Source organism: Ylistrum balloti, unplaced genomic scaffold, assembly GCF_031769215.1.
Source record: "Ylistrum balloti isolate Yb309-2 unplaced genomic scaffold, AGI_CSIRO_Ybal_v1 Utg370580, whole genome shotgun sequence".
NCBI lineage: Eukaryota > Metazoa > Mollusca > Bivalvia > Pectinida > Pectinidae > Ylistrum > Ylistrum balloti.
The window spans coordinates 1,793,059-1,812,568 of NW_026782361.1; the positions used below are offsets into that span (position 1 = coordinate 1,793,059).

Genomic DNA, 19,510 nt, shown 5'->3' on the forward strand with positions numbered 1-19,510 from the left:
CACAACCACTGATACATATACACAACGTCACCACCACAGCCACTGATACACTTACACAACATCACCATCACAGGCACCGTTATACCAACACACCGTCGCCACCAAAACCATCCATACACCTACACACCATCACCACCACAACCACTGATACACTTACACACCGTCACCATCACAACCACTGATACACTTACACAACGTCACCACCACAGCCACTGATACACTTACACACCGTCACCACCACAACCACCCATACACCTACACAACATCACCACCACAACCACTGACACACTTACACACTGTCACCATCACAACCACTGATACACTTACACAACGTCACCACCACAACCACTGACACACTTACACACTGTCACCATCACAACCACTGATACACTTACACAACGTCACCACCACAACCACTGACACACTTACACACTGTCACCATCACAACCACTGATACACTTACACAACGTCACCACCACAGCCACTGATACACTTACACACCGTCACCACCACAACCACCCATACACCTACACAACATCACCATCACAGGCACCGTTATACCAACACATCGTCGCCACCACAACCACCCATACACCTACACACCGTCACCATCACAGCCACTGATACACTTACACACCGTCACCACAACAACCACCCATACACCTACACAGCATCACCATCACAAGCACCGTTATACCAACACACCGTCGCCACCACAACCACCCATACACCTACACACCGTCACCATCACAGCCATTGATACACCTACACACCGTCACCATCACAGCCACTGATACACTTACACACCGTCACCACCACAACCACTGATAACCTACACACCGCCACCACCACAACCACTGATACACCTACACACCGTCACCACTACTGCCACTGATACACTTACACACCGTCACCACCACAACCACCCATACACCTACACAACATCACCATCACAGGCACCGTTATACCAACACACCGTCGCCACCACAACCACCCATACACCTACACACCGTCACCATCACAACCACTGATACACTTACACACCGTCACCACCACAACCACTGATAACCTACACACCGCCACCACCACAACCACTGATACACCTACACACCGTCACCACCACAACCACTGATACACCTACACACCGTCACCACCACAACCACCCATACACCTACACACCATCACCACCACAACCACTGATACACTTACACACTGTCACCATCACAGCCACCGTTATATCAACACACCGTCGCCACCACAACCACCCATACACCTACACACCATCACCACCACAACCATCAATAAAAATCAATAGCGTCATTTCAATATACGTACAAGAATGCAAGAAGAAAATTGGGTAAAATATGTTGAAAGTTAATTAAATTAAAGTTAAAACATATTGTTTTTATTTAACTCATATATAATTAGACATGACACTTTTACTTGATAAGCAATCAAAGCGATTACACAATAGATATTATTTTGATATATATTACACAATGGTATTACCCGATCAAAACTATTTTTAGAGAATATTTTTCAAACTTAACTTGTCAGTTTTATAAATACTGTTCCGTATTCTCTCAAATGGATATAGAATAAGGATATTACTTTTTACTTTTAGCTATAAGGATGTACAAATGTTGACTATGCCAACAAAACATAAGGAAATAATTACAGTGTTTACTTTACCTTGGTTATTTTATCAGATTCAAAAACTTCCCTCAGTTCTTCTATCATATCCTGACACTTCAGCACATCAAATAAAAACACGTTTTTGTCTCGGGTGGAAATTTGTATAAGTGAAAGTTGATTTTCAGTTTTGTTCATCAAGAATTCTGTGTCTAAAGTGAGGAAATCATTCTGACACAATTGCTTAATTACTCCAGATTTCTTCAATGTGGCTAGATCCTGAAAAACTTTTATCTGAGGTCTGACATATACAACGGTGGCCATCGATCAGTTGTCGTTACCTGAAGAAAACTAAGTAACAGATATAACATGGTACGCAATTGTTCAAGAAAAAAAGATTAAGAAAACATGCTTGTATTAGAATGTCATCACAAAATTCCAAATATTTATATCCTTAGCAACACAAACGACACGTAGGAAGAGACAGCTTGATGATGCAGTAAAATATTTGATGATAATAACTGTAATCTGTATTACAAGGTAAGTACATATCTACCTTCTTATCTACATTAATTCATATGATGATGTTTACTTGTTCATTAGTAATATAACAAAGGAAGGCATGTTTAGACTCGTGCCATCTTGGCCTAACAGTACCGAACCGAGATATGCAGTGCATACACACTGTAGATCTAGCCTCTTTTATATCCCTTGATAGTACAGAGTAACAGTAATTAACTTAGAAAATCAAACATGATTAATGTAACGCATGCTTAGTTTACCTATATTGATAGCAGTATATAGCGTACTCCGGAATCAATGATGATTTGTAAACACTTGGTCTCATCGAAGGATATTTATAAATATGCGTTTATAATTCTCAGTAAAATATTATATAAATAACATTTTTCTTGGTACACAAATAAAGGTTGAAAATGTACTTACACAAATACACATGCTGATCTTATACCTATAGATTAAGCTACTTAAAGCTAATGATAGCACCATAATATGTATATACAAGGGTGACTTCCTCCTGTCCAAAGTCCCCTCTTATATATATATTTCACACCACAGAAATATTTGAAATATTTCAAATGTGTATCGGTTATCTAAGGCTATCGGAAAACAAACGGTTACGATCACCCACTCTCTTATCATGTTGTCGAATATGTCATTTAGAAATGTATATCTAATTGTCCTCATTGCTATCAGAATAGAATAGATCCACTGTACTTTTTATCACGTTAGTTTTACTCTTGTTTACTGGAATATGAGTTAGAATGTCGGTAAGGTATTGTATCTTAGTTTTCCAAATGTGTTTTAGTACTTGGGTTGATCAGCTGTAGAGTCATCCTTGCTTTTCTTCAGATGAGTCACGCGTGCCGAAGACTAGCCTCATGAGGGCAGCCCATGCAATGAACCAATTTACGGTTGAACATATCTCGGATTATAGCAATTCATAAACTTATTATATTAAAATGTCTTGACTGAAAGCTGTTGGTCTGTTAAAAACATGACCTGCTACTGTGTTATCTGTGTAAATGAGCCTTTTTTAAATTTGATTTTCTACCATTGTAGTCCAGCATATTTTTGTCCTGATGACTCTATGTTGATGGGCCGTTTAGAATATGATAACCGCGATAATAACATCAAACTTACTAGCTTTTTCCGAGACCTGACTCGTCATTCAAATACAGCTTTTCTTTAACCAAATGGTAGCATCAAGTTAATAAACTGAACACATTGACTGACATCAGGACGGATGCCCTTCGTAGTCTAAACAACACTTACCCTCCCACAGGTGTGTTCTTCTCTATTATATTGCTTAATGTTCCGTTGTTTCTTCTTGTAATTACTGTTTGGATGTGGATTTAGCTGGCATGTTGAAACACCATAGTGAAAATCTTTGGTGAATATGATATGTTGTCTGGTGGCAAGGACGATTTAGAGCGAGTCCATCGAAGTTTCCAATTTTCTGAGGTTAAATCAATTTCGTTATCTCATAATTATAGAAAATGTCTATGACCCTCAAAATTAACATACGTGTTATTATAAGTTTAACAAAACGGGCTGGAATTTTTCAGATTATATAAAAAATGTTGGTTTTCCGTAATACTTCCTCATAAATTTATATATAGTTCTTACTAAAATAATAAATCTTCTTTTTAGTAGGTTCACTGTCAACACTTTTAAACATCAAAGAAATGCTACCTCGATAAAGATTGTGGTTGTGTCATATAGAAAATTTCAATAGGAACCTTCGTGTGTGTAAATTTTCTATCAACCGACATATATGTATACAACTCATACTAGGTATATGTTTCACATGACCCATTGAATGAAATGCTTTAATGAGAGATATCATTGTTTGGTGTCTTAACGTGGTAACCATAAACAAATACTAACTAAAAACGGCACACAGAATCTAATGTGTTACGTATTTTGACCTGAATTCGTGGAATCATTCGTGACGTAAGAACCAATTGCCTTCCTATAATGCAAAGCATTCTCAGCTTACCAAAACTTTATAAAACATATTCTTTGACACTGTCATGGTATGAATCTTTTAAAAATTTTGTTAAAATTTCAAATTCATAAAAATGATAAGAATTGAATTAATGTCTGGGAAAAATTCCTGAAACATATCACATTAGCATTGTTTTATCTTGTTGAATAAGTGTCTCATGAACAACTGACTACCTGATAGTGACAATTACGTACTTCTTTATACAGGTATGTAAAACCCCAAATGTGTTACGTATTATACATTACCTAATACCTTAACAACCAGCTGGCTTGTGTTGACGTTAAAAATTGAAGTTATATAATGGAAATTCACAGTCGAGAAGTAAACGCTGAATAACTTGGGTTGAAATTTACGCTTGGTATTTCCACATTAACAAAGACGCGCAATTTTCAAGTAATAAAACACTACTAATGTAAAAGCTAACTTAAACCTATACCACCAGTATTTATTTGAATGAGCACTAGGTATATTATAATATCACCACCCCGCCGAATCCATCCCCTAAATAGAAAATGAAGTGAAAATTACATTAGTCATATACATAAAAAAAACCTTAAGGACAATAAGTAGTCACGCACAAGATGTCGCTGTACCGACGAAATGGATCATCTCCATTCAGCATTTCCAACCATGGCTGAAAAATATATCTTTGTTAAAAAAAAGCTGTTTTGGAAACTGGACACCTGCGCGCACTCAACCCTTGCACAGGTAAATACAACTACTACTCAGGGCTTCCATAGATAAACTACTCGAACAAAATAACGTTATTAAGCGAAATATACGCTTAAAGGCAACTAAATTAACTTGTACATATCAACACATTACTATAATACCACATAAATCCTAATTACCTAATACTGTTAATTATGACATTTAAAATCAACACACCTGTATACTATAACAGCAAATAGTTACGCTCGAGTGGACACGCATCGATAGATAGATTGGTTGACCCGCAATAGGGACAATTAAAATATGGCACGAAATAGCCAACTAAAACAACAATTTATGAAAGATAGAAAGAATACTTACCCCAGTCAGATATCCGGGCTTCATCACACACGAATTACGGCTGGGAAACTAATTATAAACAGCTCTGCCAAACAATGGCCACTCCTCTCACCTGTCCAAAGTACTAGCAGAGTGTAGAGAAACATTATTCAGTGATTCAGTTGAAAGTACTGAAACTGCTTCTGTTAAAAACATGATAAATTCCATTTTTGAAATGTTCACTGAAGTGAAGTCGAGACTATGGAAAATTGAGGAAAACACCAGTACTCTGGAGGAAATTAACAAAAAACTCAGTAACCTATCTATGAGAGTAGAAAAGTCAGAAACAGAGATTGGTAGTATGAAAATTAGGATAAGGGACATGGAAAGTGACTTACAGGGAAATAGTGATATTATGGATCGGGTAAAGGCGGCAAACGATACTGTAGGTAGAAACATTACGAAAATGAAGAAAAATATTGAAGCTTTGGAAAAAAATGAAAACGAAGTCCTTGACGATGTTGATGAATTACATGAAATGATGACAGAATTGAGAGATAGAGCGACCGATGCCCAATGCCGAAGCATAAAATATAATTTGATTTTCTCAGGAATTCCAGAAAAAGTTTGGGACCAACACCAGAGTCCTGATGACGATGAACTGACCTTGAAAAATTTTATTGTACAAAAACTGAAAATTGAAGATGCTCATCAAATAGCTATGGCCAATGTGCATAGAATAGGTCAGCGCGACAGGCGTACAGGTGCGCGTCCAAGGTCGATTATCGCAAAGTTTGTATATTACAAGGACTTAGTTTGGGTAAAACGAAACGCGAAAGAACTAAAAGGGACACATTTCGGGATCAACGAGCAATTCCCAAAGGAAATAGAGGACAAGCGTAAAACTCTGTATCCTGTAGCAAAAGAAGCGAGAAAACAAAACAAAAAAACGGTGTTTAATAGAGATCAGTTGTACATTGATGGAGTGTTATACAAGAGCCCGGATGTTCAGCTCGGCCAGCCTACTCAACAACCGCGTACCAAACGCCGGTGAGTGAACTCTAATCAGCATGAATAGGGACACGCCGGAGGGCAAATCCTTTTCATAGACACTAGTTTTGTTTCAAATGAGTTAATTAGTACAGGAGGTGGCGGTAACAATAATTCTACATGTACATTAAAATTACTGTTGTTAAATGTTTGTGGTATATTGAGAAAAGCCCAGTATCCCGAGTTTCGTGATTTTGTAAATGATTATGAGATTTTATGTCTCTGCGAGTCTAAAACTGACGATTTGGATGTCATTGATTTGCCTGGTTTTAAAACTGAAATGAAAAATAGGGCACATTTCAGAAAAGTGAAGTCGGGTGGTATAGTTATAGCATATAAATATGACTTGGAAAATTATATTCACTTTATAGAAAGTGACAGTAAATATGTCAACTGGTTTAGGATGGATGGGACGAAATTACACTGTGACGATGATTTTTTATTTGGAACAGTTTATGTCCCGCCCGAGAATTCCCAATACTGTGTTGGTGATCCTTTTTCAGAAATTGAGACCGAATACTTAAGATTATCAGCAAATTACAAAAATGTGTCTTTGTTAGGAGATTTTAATGCAAGAACTGCAAGCTTTGTAGATTTTATTGACTATAATGAAATAAACGGTAGAGATCAAACTGAAATTGAAATTCTAGATGAAAGTATTACCAGTCTGAATGAACTGGAAAATTTTGGTATTGTTAAAAATAGGAAGAGCCAGGATTTAATGAAAAATAATTTTGGGAACCGACTTTTAGACTTTTTACCTGTTACTTGTAACGGAAGAGTTGGATGTGATAAAGATATAGGTAAGTACACATGTAAAAATACCAGTGTTTTAGATTATGCAATATGTTCCTCTAAGCTCCTTAAGCGCACACGTGATTTTGATGTTTTAGATTTTAGCGCTCTTTTGTCCGACGCGCACTGCCCTCTCTCTCTTACTATAGGTGGAATAGCGCTTTCCATTGACACAGTAATATTCATGATAATACAGACTATACTGAACGGATTAAGAATTGGGAGAGTGAGAAATTACAGAATTTTATTGACAACATAAATGATGACAAAATACAATATATTACTAATATAATTGACCAGTGTAATGACATCAATGACCTAGATATTGATACACTAATAGCAGACTGTAGCGATGTGTTGGTAAGTGCTGCTAAGTCAACTTTTGGTACGTATAAGCATACTGATAAATGTAATACACACCTAAGTCAAATTCTAAACTCTGGTTCAATGGTGAGTGTAAGGTGGCCAGAAGGGCATTCCGACGCAATAAAGGTATGTATAGACGTCACAGAAATGATTACTTCTTTACAAAATATAAAGAATCTGAAAAAAATATACAAACGTACAATGGATAAAAGTATTTACAAGTTTAGAAAAGATCTTAGATGTAAGTTGAAAGAAATGAAAAGTAATAATGCACGGGACTACAGGAAACTACTCAAATCTTCAATTGGTCCATGTAAAAATAAGAGAGGTTACATTTCACTCGATATGCTGTTTGATTATTTCTAAACCCTGAATGTTGAAGGGGATGATAACCCATTCGAAGTTAATGATATTGATATGGGTCCTGTAAATATTGTATTAAATAGTAATATAACCAGAGAGGAGGTGGAACGTGCTATTAGGCTACTGAAAAATAATAAGGCTTGCTCTGATGATCTTATCAGTAATGAATATATTAAATACTCGTCCTCTAAAATGATCGATCTCTATGTTATGTTGTTCAATGTTATTTTTAGCACAGGGAAAATCCCTGAAAGCTGGCTTCGAGGCTCTATCGTACCTATTTTTAAAAATAAGGGTTCTCCTTCAGACCCCAAAAATTACAGGCCAATCACTATTGTTAGTTGCTTTGGAAAGCTTTTTACCAGCATTTTAAATGAAAGACTTTTAAAGTATTCTGACGAAGTTAAGTTAATATGTGAAAACCAAGCTGGATTTCGTAAGAAGTATTCAACTATAGATAATATCTTTGTGTTGTATTCTTTAATTACTCTTACTAATATGATGAAAAAGAAACTCTACTGTATTTTCATTGACTTCGAAAGTTTGGAGAAATGGTTTATGGAATAAAATGTTGCTTAATCATATAAATGGTAAAATGTATACAATAATTTACAATATGTATCAAGGTATTAAATCTAATATTTCGTTCAATGGTCAGAATTCTACATTTTTCGCATGTAATAACGGCTTGAGGCAAGGGGAAAACTTATCTCCCTTTTTATTTAGTTTATATCTAAATGACCTGGAGGAATTTATGGTTAGTGACAGTGTCATTGGTTTACAGTGCCTTAATAATCAGCTTGAAGATGATTTCCATATGTATATTAAATTATTTATTTTATTATATGCTGATGATACAATACTATTTTCTGACACGCCAGAAGACCTTCAAATGCAGCTAAATATTATTAATGAATACTGTAAAAACTGGAAGTTGAAAGTCAATAGTGGGAAAACAAAATGTATGATATTCAGTAAAGGTCGTTTAAATAACAGATTTCATTTTAAATTTGATACAGAGGAGATAGAAATTGTCAAAAGCTTCACATACTTGGGCACTGTTTTTTCTCGTACCTGTTCCTTTAATGAAGCTAAAAATTACAACGTTAAAAAAGCAACTATTGCAATGTATGATGTTTTAAAAAGGGAAGGTTGTATAACCTCTCTATTCAATGTATTTATGATTTGTATGATAAAATTGTTAAACCTATATTATTGTATGGATGTGAGATTTGGGGTTTTACAAATCTACAAGTTATTGAGAGAGCTCACTTAACATTTTGTAAATTGTTACTTGGGATCAAACGTAGTACACCATCGTTTATGGTATATGGTGAACTTGGAGCTTATGCATTGAATCTTTCAGTTAAAACGAGAATGTTGACTTATTGGTCTCAATTGATTAATTCAAAAGAAAACAAACTTAATGTTGTAATGTATAAACTTTTATGTCATAATCAATATAATAATATCTCCTATGTAAGTTATATCCAACAAGTATTAAATCACTGTGGTATTAGCTATGTTTGGAATGTCCAATATATTCAAGATCTAGATACCTCATGGTTAAAATCCTATGTAAAACAAACACTTCGCAATCAGTTCACGCAGCAATGGGAAAATGATGTATTTACTTCTTCAAAATCTAGTTGTTACAGAATTTTTAAAGAAAATTTTGGATTTGAAGGATATTTGGATATTTTAACAGATAAAGAAAGAAACACTTTTTGTGAATTCAGAACAACAAATCACAGGCTCATTATCGAAACCGGAAGTTGGAATAATACTGTACGTCACGAAAGAATTTGTACTTTTTGTAATAGTCAACAAATAGGGGACGAATTCCACTATTTGCTAGAATGCCAGTCACTTGTTGAGCATAGAAAATTATATGTAAACAAATATTATTATACAAGACCGAATGTATTAAAATTTAGAGATCTTATTAACTCTAAACACGATAAAACTCTGAAAAAACTTTGTAAGTTTATTAGAATCATCTTTATTAATATCTGTCCTCCATAATACAGTACAAAGCATGAACTGAGCTGTTTCAGTTCTAATTTTGACGTTGTATGATTAATATGTATATATTTGAATGGTATCACTAGTACTGTGCAATGATATGTTATGGTATACATGTACAATATATATACGATATATTAATAATTAAGTAATAACATGTATACAAACTTATGTTATCATAACTTATGTTGCATGTACATAGTATACAATGTATGTATTCATACTTTCTATCTGGCTGAACAACTTTATTTAACTTTGTTGCTTTGTAAATATGTTTTCTCTGTACTGTATGGTTAAAGAGAAATAAATAAATTGAAATTGAATTGAGCCCATGCACTACCCGTCCTTCTTCACACGTACACACACACGCACACGTGACCAATTCACTCACCATTCACAAAAACAAAAAGACGTGCTTGCGTTCGTGACATGTATATCATGTTAACAGACCGAGTTTTGTATGTTGCATATATTACAATGATTGTCGTGTAAAATCAATAGTGATTTTATTGATAGATGTTTCCATGCATGAATAAAACAGAAAATTCCGTTAATTTGTATATCAGTGAATAGTTTATACTGAATTATGTAAAATTAAAAAAAAAAAAAAAATCTAAATCAGAGACGACAAAAACAAAGTAAGCAATTAAAAACGCATTCAACATTATTATGCAAGTGCAATTATAACATCATAAATGACAACGTTATAGTAAGTTATTAATACTGACAAAAGTTTCGTGATGTAGAATTTATTATCATATTCTTTAAAAACTATATAAACACACTACGTTGTAGTTTTCAAAGGAATCGTGATGTTTTACAACACAGGTACAAACTTGTGGGAAACCCGGAAAGTGATATTGTAATTGATCAGCTGCCGATGATAAGAGAGATATACAATCCTACTCTGTGTAAGATGGTTTCAGTTTCAAACTGGAGTGGTTTACGTTGATCAGGAAACATCACAATGAAGGAGCTGTAAGCTTGGATGGAATATCAAAAGAGAATCACCATCGCTGTTATTGGAAGCTACGCTGTTATCTTGATCTATACGAGGTAAACAGCGAACGAGTACATTTTGTAAAGTAATAAGCAATTATATGAAAGATATAACTATGTGAAATTGTGGAATGTAATTAATTAGAATAGTAAAGCGTCCAATATACTATTAATGGTATAGACAAACCATAGACAATACAATAACGATTCATGCACTCCACATCGTTACCATGAACGCCATCGATTCACATCCACGTCATGACTTCCACACCTCTATAACATCAACACTAAAACCATTTCCAGCGATACACCACTATATCGTCATTATTACAACCACCCAATAACCGTCAACACTGTAACTATCTCAGCATATGATACTCCTTCTTATCGTCCCAAATACGTCGATACCATTCCAGACATTCATCTCCACAGATACACATTTACCTGTCATCAATACACCAACTCTACATCATCACCACCTCCTTCAATTTCACACCGTCATTACAAACATCGATGCAACTTCGCAATGCCTCCTCATTCACCGAAACATCTCCAAAACGTTACTACCTCAACAACTAATACACGTTTACACTATTACCAATACATCTCCATAACTACATCTCCACAATCACCCGAAAAACCGTCACCACCACAACCACTGATACACCTACACACAGTAACCACCACAACCACTGATACATATACACACCATCACCACCACAACCACTGATACACTTACACACTGTCACCATCACAACCACTGATACACTTACACAACGTCACCACCACAGCCACTGATACACTTACACAACATCACCATCACAGCCACTGATACACTTACACACCGTCACCACCACAACCACCCATACACCTACACAACATCACCATCACAGGCACCGTTATACCAACACACCGTCGCCACCACAACCACTGATACAACTACACACCGTCACCATCACAACCACTGATACACTTACACACCGTCACCACCACAACCACTGATAACCTACACACCGTCACCACCACAACCATTGATACACCTACACACCGTCACCACCACAACCACTGATACACCTACACACCGTCACCACCACAACCACTGATACACCTACACACCATCACCACCACAACCACTGATACACATACACAACGTCACCACCACAGCCACTGATACACTTACACAACATCACCATCACAGGCACCGTTATATCAACACATCGTCGCCACCAAAACCATCCATACACCTACACACCATCACCACCACAACCACTGATACACTTACACACCGTCACCATCACAACCACTGATACACATACACAACGTCACCACCACAGCCACTGATACACTTACACACCGTCACCACCACAACCACCCATACACCTACACAACATCACCATCACAGGCACCGTTATACCAACACATCGTCAACACCACAACCACCCATACACCTACACACCGTCACCATCACAGCCACTGATACACTTACACACTGTCACCACCACAACCACCCATACACCTACACAACATCACCATCACAGGCACCGTTATACCAACACACCGTCGCCACCACAACCACCCATACACATACACACCGTCACCATCACAACCACTGATACACTTACACACCGTCACCACCACAACCACTGATAACCTACACACCGTCACCACCACAACCACTGATACACCTACACACCGCCACCACCACAACCACTGATACACCTACATACCGTCACCACCACAACCACCCATACACCTACACACCATCACCACCACAACCACTGATACACTTACACACTGTCACCATCACAGCCACCGTTATATCAACACACCGTCGCCTTCACAACCACCCATACACCTACACACCATCACCACCACAACCATCAATAAAAATCAATGGCGTCATTTCAATATACGTACAAGAATGCAAGAAGAAAATTGGGTAAAATATGTTGAAAGTTAATTAAAGTAAAGTTAAAACATATTGTTTTTATTTAACTCATATATAATTAGACATGACACTTTTACTTGATAAGCAATCAAAGCGATTACACAATAGATATTATTTTGATATATATTACACAATGGTATTACCCGATCAAAACTATTTATAGAGAATATTTTTCAAACTTAACTTGTCAGTTTTATAAATACTGTTCCGTATTCTCTCAAATGGATATAGAATAAGGATATTACTTTTTACTTTTAGCTATAAGGATGTACAAATGTTGACTATGCCAACAAAACATAAGGAAATAATTACAGTGTTTACTTTACCTTGGTTATTTTATCAGATTCAAAAACTTCCCTCAGTTCTTCTATCATATCCTGACACTTCAGCACATCAAATAAAAACACGTTTTTGTCTCGGGTGGAAATTTGTATAAGTGAAAGTTGATTTTCAGTTTTGTTCATCAAGAATTCTGTGTCTAAAGTGAGGGAATCATACGTGTTATTATAAGTTTAACAAAACGGGCTGGAATTTTTCAGATTATATAAAAATGTTGGTTTTCCGTAATACTTCCTCATAAATTTATATATAGTTCTTACTAAAATAATAAATCTTCTTTTTAGTAGGTTCACTGTCAACACTTTTAAACATCAAAGAAATGCTACCTCGATAAAGATTGTGGTTGTGTCATATAGAAAATTTCAATAGGAACCTTCGTGTGTGTAAATTTTCTATCAACCGACATATATGTATACAACTCATACTAGGTATATGTTTCACATGACCCATTGAATGAAATGCTTTAATGAGAGATATCATTGTTTCATCTAAACAGAAACTGCTATATCATTATTACATTATTCCAACAGGTAAAATAATATGTGTTGTAGTGGGTGTCTTAACGTGGTAACCATAAACAAATACTAACTAAAAACGGCACACAGAATCTAATGTGTTACGTATTTTGACCTGAATTCGTGGAATCATTCGTGACGTAAGAACCAATTGCCTTCCTATAATGCAAAGCATTCTCAGCTTACCAAAACTTTATAAAACATATTCTTTGACACTGTCATGGTATGAATCTTTTAAAAATTTTGTTAAAATTTCAAATTCATAAAAATGATAAGAATTGAATTAATGTCTGGGAAAAATTCCTGAAACATATCACATTAGCATTGTTTTATCTTGTTGAATAAGTGTCTCATGAACAACTGACTACCTGATAGTGACAATTACGTACTTCTTTATACAGGTATGTAAAACCCCAAATGTGTTACGTATTATACATTACCTAAAACCTTAACAACCAGCTGGCTTGTGTTGACGTTAAAAATTGAAGTTATATAATGGAAATTCACAGTCGAGAAGTAAACGCTGAATAACTTGGTATTTCCACATTAACAAAGACGCGCAATTTTCAAGTAATAAAACACTACTAATGTAAAAACTAACTTAAACCTATACCACCAGTATTTATTTGAATGAGCAATAGGTCTATTATGATATCACCACCCCGCCGAATCCATCCCCTAAATAGAAAATGAAGTGAAAATTACATTAGTCATATACATAAAAAAAACCTTAAGGACAATAAGTAGTCACGCACAAGATGTCGCTGTACCGACGAAATGGATCATCTCCATTCAGCATTTCCAACCATGGCTGAAAAATATATCTTTGTTAAAAAAAAGCTGTTTTGGAAACTGGACACCTGCGCGCACTCAACCCTTGCACAGGTAAATACAACTACTACTCAGGGCTTCCATAGATAAACTACTCGAACAAAATAACGTTATTAAGCGAAATATACGCTTAAAGGCAACTAAATTAACTTGTACATATCAACACATTACTAATACTGTTAATTATGACATTTAAAATCAACACACCTGTATACTATAACAGCAAATAGTTACGCTCGAGTGGACACGCATCGATAGATAGATTGGTTGACCCGCAATAGGGACAATTAAAATATGGCACGAAATAGCCAACTAAAACAACAATTTATGAAAGATAGAAAGAATACTTACCCCAGTCAGATATCCGGGCTTCATCACACACGAATTACGGCTGGGAAACTAATTATAAACAGCTCTGCCAAACAATGGCCACTCCTCTCACCTGTCCAAAGTACTAGCAGAGTGTAGAGAAACATTATTCAGTGATTCAGTTGAAAGTACTGAAACTGCTTCTGTTAAAAACATGATAAATTCCATTTTTGAAATGTTCACTGAAGTGAAGTCGAGACTATCGAAAATTGAGGAAAACACCAGTACTCTGGAGGAAATTAACAAAAAACTCAGTAACCTATCTATGAGAGTAGAAAAGTCAGAAACAGAGATTGGTAGTATGAAAATTAGGATAAGGGACATGGAAAGTGACTTACAGGGAAATAGTGATATTATGGATCGGGTAAAGGCGGCAAACGATACTGTAGGTAGAAACATTACGAAAATGAAGAAAAATATTGAAGCTTTGGAAAAAAATGAAAACGAAGTCCTTGACGATGTTGATGAATTACATGAAATGATGACAGAATTGAGAGATAGAGCGACCGATGCCCAATGCCGAAGCATAAAATATAATTTGATTTTCTCAGGAATTCCAGAAAAAGTTTGGGACCAACACCAGAGTCCTGATGACGATGAACTGACCTTGAAAAATTTTATTGTACAAAAACTGAAAATTGAAGATGCTCATCAAATAGCTATGGCCAATGTGCATAGAATAGGTCAGCGCGACAGGCGTACAGGTGCGCGTCCAAGGTCGATTATCGCAAAGTTTGTATATTACAAGGACTTAGTTAGGGTAAAACGAAACGCGAAAGAACTAAAAGGGACACATTTCGGGATCAACGAGCAATTCCCAAAGGAAATAGAGGACAAGCGTAAAACTCTGTATCCTGTAGCAAAAGAAGAGAGAAAACAAAACAAAAAAACGGTGTTTAATAGAGATCAGTTGTACATTGATGGAGTGTTATACAAGAGCCCGGATGTTCAGCCCGGCCAGCCTACTCAACAACCGCGTACCAAACGCCGGTGAGTGAACTCTAATCAGCATGAATAGGGACACGCCGGAGGGCAAATCCCTTTCATAGACACTAGTTTTGTTTCAAATGAGTTAATTAGTACAGGAGGTGGCGGTAACAATAATTCTACATGTACATTAAAATTACTGTTGTTAAATGTTTGTGGTATATTGAGAAAAGCCCAGTATCCCGAGTTTCGTGATTTTGTAAATGATTATGAGATTTTATGTCTCTGCGAGTCTAAAACTGACGATTTGGATGTCATTGATTTGCCTGGTTTTAAAACTGAAATGAAAAATAGGGCACATTTCAGAAAAGTGAAGTCGGGTGGTATAGTTATAGCATATAAATATGACTTGGAAAATTATATTCACTTTATAGAAAGTGACAGTAAATATGTCAACTGGTTTAGGATGGATGGGACGAAATTACACTGTGACGATGAATTTTTATTTGGAACAGTTTATGTCCCGCCCGAGAATTCCCAATACTGTGTTGGTGATCCTTTTTCAGAAATTGAGACCGAATACTTAAGATTATCAGCAAATTACAAAAATGTGTGTTTGTTAGGAGATTTTAATGCAAGATGCAAGAACTGCAAGCTTTGTAGATTTTATTGACTATAATGAAATAAACGGTAGAGATCAAACTGAAATTGAAATTCTAGATGAAAGTATTACCAGTCTGAATGAACTGGAAAATTTTGGTATTGTTAAAAACAGGAAGAGCCAGGATTTAATGAAAAATAATTTTGGGAACCGACTTTTAGACTTTTTACCTGTTACTTGTAACGGAAGAGTTGGATGTGATAAAGATATAGGTAAGTACACATGTAAAAATACCAGTGTTTTAGATTATGCAATATGTTCCTCTAAGCTCCTTAAGCGCACACGTGATTTTGATGTTTTAGATTTTAGCGCTCTTTTGTCCGACGCGCACTGCCCTCTCTCTCTTACTATAGGTGGAATAGCGCTTTCCATTGACACAGTAATATTCATGATAATACAGACTATACTGAACGGATTAAGAATTGGGAGAGTGAGAAATTACAGAATTTTATTGACAACATAAATGATGACAAAATACAATATATTACTAATATAATTGACCAGTGTAATGACATCAATGACCTAGATATTGATACACTAATAGCAGACTGTAGCGATGTGTTGGTAAGTGCTGCTAAGTCAACTTTTGGTACGTATAAGCATACTGATAAATGTAATACACACCTAAGTCAAATTCTAAACTCTGGTTCAATGGTGAGTGTAAGGTGGCCAGAAGGGCATTCCGACGCAATAAAGGTATGTATAGACGTCACAGAAATGATTACTTCTTTACAAAATATAAAGAATCTGAAAAAAATATACAAACGTACAATGGATAAAAGTATTTACAAGTTTAGAAAAGATCTTAGATGTAAGTTGAAAGAAATGAAAAGTAATAATGCACGGGACTACAGGAAACTACTCAAATCTTCAATTGGTCCATGTAAAAATAAGAGAGGTTACATTTCACTCGATATGCTGTTTGATTATTTCTAAACCCTGAATGTTGAAGGGGATGATAACCCATTCGAAGTTAATGATATTGATATGGGTCCTGTAAATATTGTATTAAATAGTAATATAACCAGAGAGGAGGTGGAACGTGCTATTAGGCTACTGAAAAATAATAAGGCTTGCTCTAATGATCTTATCAGTAATGAATATATTAAATACTCGTCCTCTAAAATGATCGATCTCTATGTTATGTTGTTCAATGTTATTTTTAGCACAGGGAAAATCCCTGAAAGCTGGCTTCGAGGCTCTATCGTACCTATTTTTAAAAATAAGGGTTCTCCTTCAGACCCCAAAAATTACAGGCCAATCACTATTGTTAGTTGCTTTGGAAAGCTTTTTACCAGCATTTTAAATGAAAGACTTTTAAAGTATTCTGACGAAGTTAACTTAATATGTGAAAACCAAGCTGGATTTCGTAAGAAGTATTCAACTATAGATAATATCTTTGTGTTGTATTCTTTAATTACTCTTACTAATATGATGAAAAAGAAACTCTACTGTATTTTCATTGACTTCGAAAAGGCCTTTGACAAAGTTTGGAGAAATGGTTTATGGAATAAAATGTTGCTTAATCATATAAATGGTAAAATGTATACAATAATTTACAATATGTATCAAGGTATTAAATCTAATATTTCGTTCAATGGTCAGAATTCTACATTTTTCGCATGTAATAACGGCTTGAGGCAAGGGGAAAACTTATCTCCCTTTTTATTTAGTTTATATCTAAATGACCTGGAGGAATTTATGGTTAGTGACAGTGTCATTGGTTTACAGTGCCTTAATAATCAGCTTGAAGATGATTTCCATATGTATATTAAATTATTTATTTTATTATATGCTGATGATACAATACTATTTTCTGACACGCCAGAAGACCTTCAAATGCAGCTAAATATTATTAATGAATACTGTAAAAACTGGAAGTTGAAAGTCAATAGTGGGAAAACAAAATGTATGATATTCAGTAAAGGTCGTTTAAATAACAGATTTCATTTTAAATTTGATACAGAGGAGATAGAAATTGTCAAAAGCTGTTCCTTTAATGAAGCTAAAAATTACAACGTTAAAAAAGCAACTATTGCAATGTATGATGTTTTAAAAAGGGAAGGTTGTATAACCTCTCTATTCAATGTATTTATGATTTGTATGATAAAATTGTTAAACCTATATTATTGTATGGATGTGAGATTTGGGGTTTTACAAATCTACAAGTTACTGAGAGAGCTCACTTAACATTTTGTAAATTGTTACTTGGGATCAAACGTAGTACACCATCGTTTATGGTATATGGTGAACTTGGAGCTTATGCATTGAATCTTTCAGTTAAAACGAGAATGTTGACTTATTGGTCTCAATTGATTAATTCAAAAGAAAACAAACTTAATGTTGTAATGTATAAACTTTTATGTCATAATCAATATAATATTATCTCCTATGTAAGTTATATCCAACAAGTATTAAATAACTGTGGTATTAGCTATGTTTGGAATGTCCAATATATTCAAGATCTAGATACCTCATGGTTAAAATCCTATGTAAAACAAACACTTCGCAATCAGTTCACGCAGCAATGGGAAAATGATGTATTTACTTCTTCAAAATCTAGCTGTTACAGAATTTTTAAAGAAAATTTTGGATTTGAAGGATATTTGGATATTTTAACAGATAAAGAAAGAAACACTTTTTGTAAATTCAGAACAACAAATCACAGGCTCATTATCGAAACCGGAAGTTGGAATAATACTGTACGTCACGAAAGAATTTGTACTTTTTGTAATAGTCAACAAATAGGGGACGAATTCCACTATTTGCTAGAATGCCAGTCACTTGTTGAGCATAGAAAATTATATGTAAACAAATATTATTATACAAGACCGAATGTATTAAAATTTAGAGATCTTATTAACTCTAAACACGATAAAACTCTGAAAAAAACTTTGTAAGTTTATTAGAATCATCTTTATTAATATCTGTCCTCCATAATACAGTGCAAATCATGAACTGAGCTGTTTCAGTTCTAATTTTGACGTTGTATGATTGATATGTATATATTTGAATCACTAGTACTGTGCAATGATATGTTATGGTATACATGTACAATATATATACGATATATTAATCATTAAGTAATAACATGTATACAAACTTATGTTATCATAACTTATGTTGCATGTACATAGTATACAATGTATGTATTCATACTTTCTATCTGG

The 19,510-nt window shown here is 35.0% G+C and overlaps 2 protein-coding genes across 2 annotated transcripts; both read left to right on the plus strand.

Moving 5' to 3' along the window:
• Positions 1–5,366: 5,366 nt before the first annotated feature.
• LOC132556660 (uncharacterized) lies at positions 5,367–6,206 on the plus strand. The gene has a single exon (XM_060221096.1). It carries the CDS (start codon positions 5,367–5,369, stop codon positions 6,204–6,206), a length of 840 nt encoding a protein of 279 aa, XP_060077079.1.
• An 8,700-nt stretch (positions 6,207–14,906) lies between these two features.
• LOC132556661 (uncharacterized) lies at positions 14,907–15,746 on the plus strand. The gene has a single exon (XM_060221097.1). It carries the CDS (start codon positions 14,907–14,909, stop codon positions 15,744–15,746), a length of 840 nt encoding a protein of 279 aa, XP_060077080.1.
• The last annotated feature ends 3,764 nt before the right edge of the window (positions 15,747–19,510 follow it).

Bases quoted from the DNA above. Each gene is read 5' to 3' on its own strand.
- LOC132556660 (XM_060221096.1), top strand. From the start codon at position 5,367: ATGATAAATTCCATTTTTGAAATGTTCACTGAAGTGAAGTCGAGACTA.
- LOC132556661 (XM_060221097.1), top strand. From the start codon at position 14,907: ATGATAAATTCCATTTTTGAAATGTTCACTGAAGTGAAGTCGAGACTA.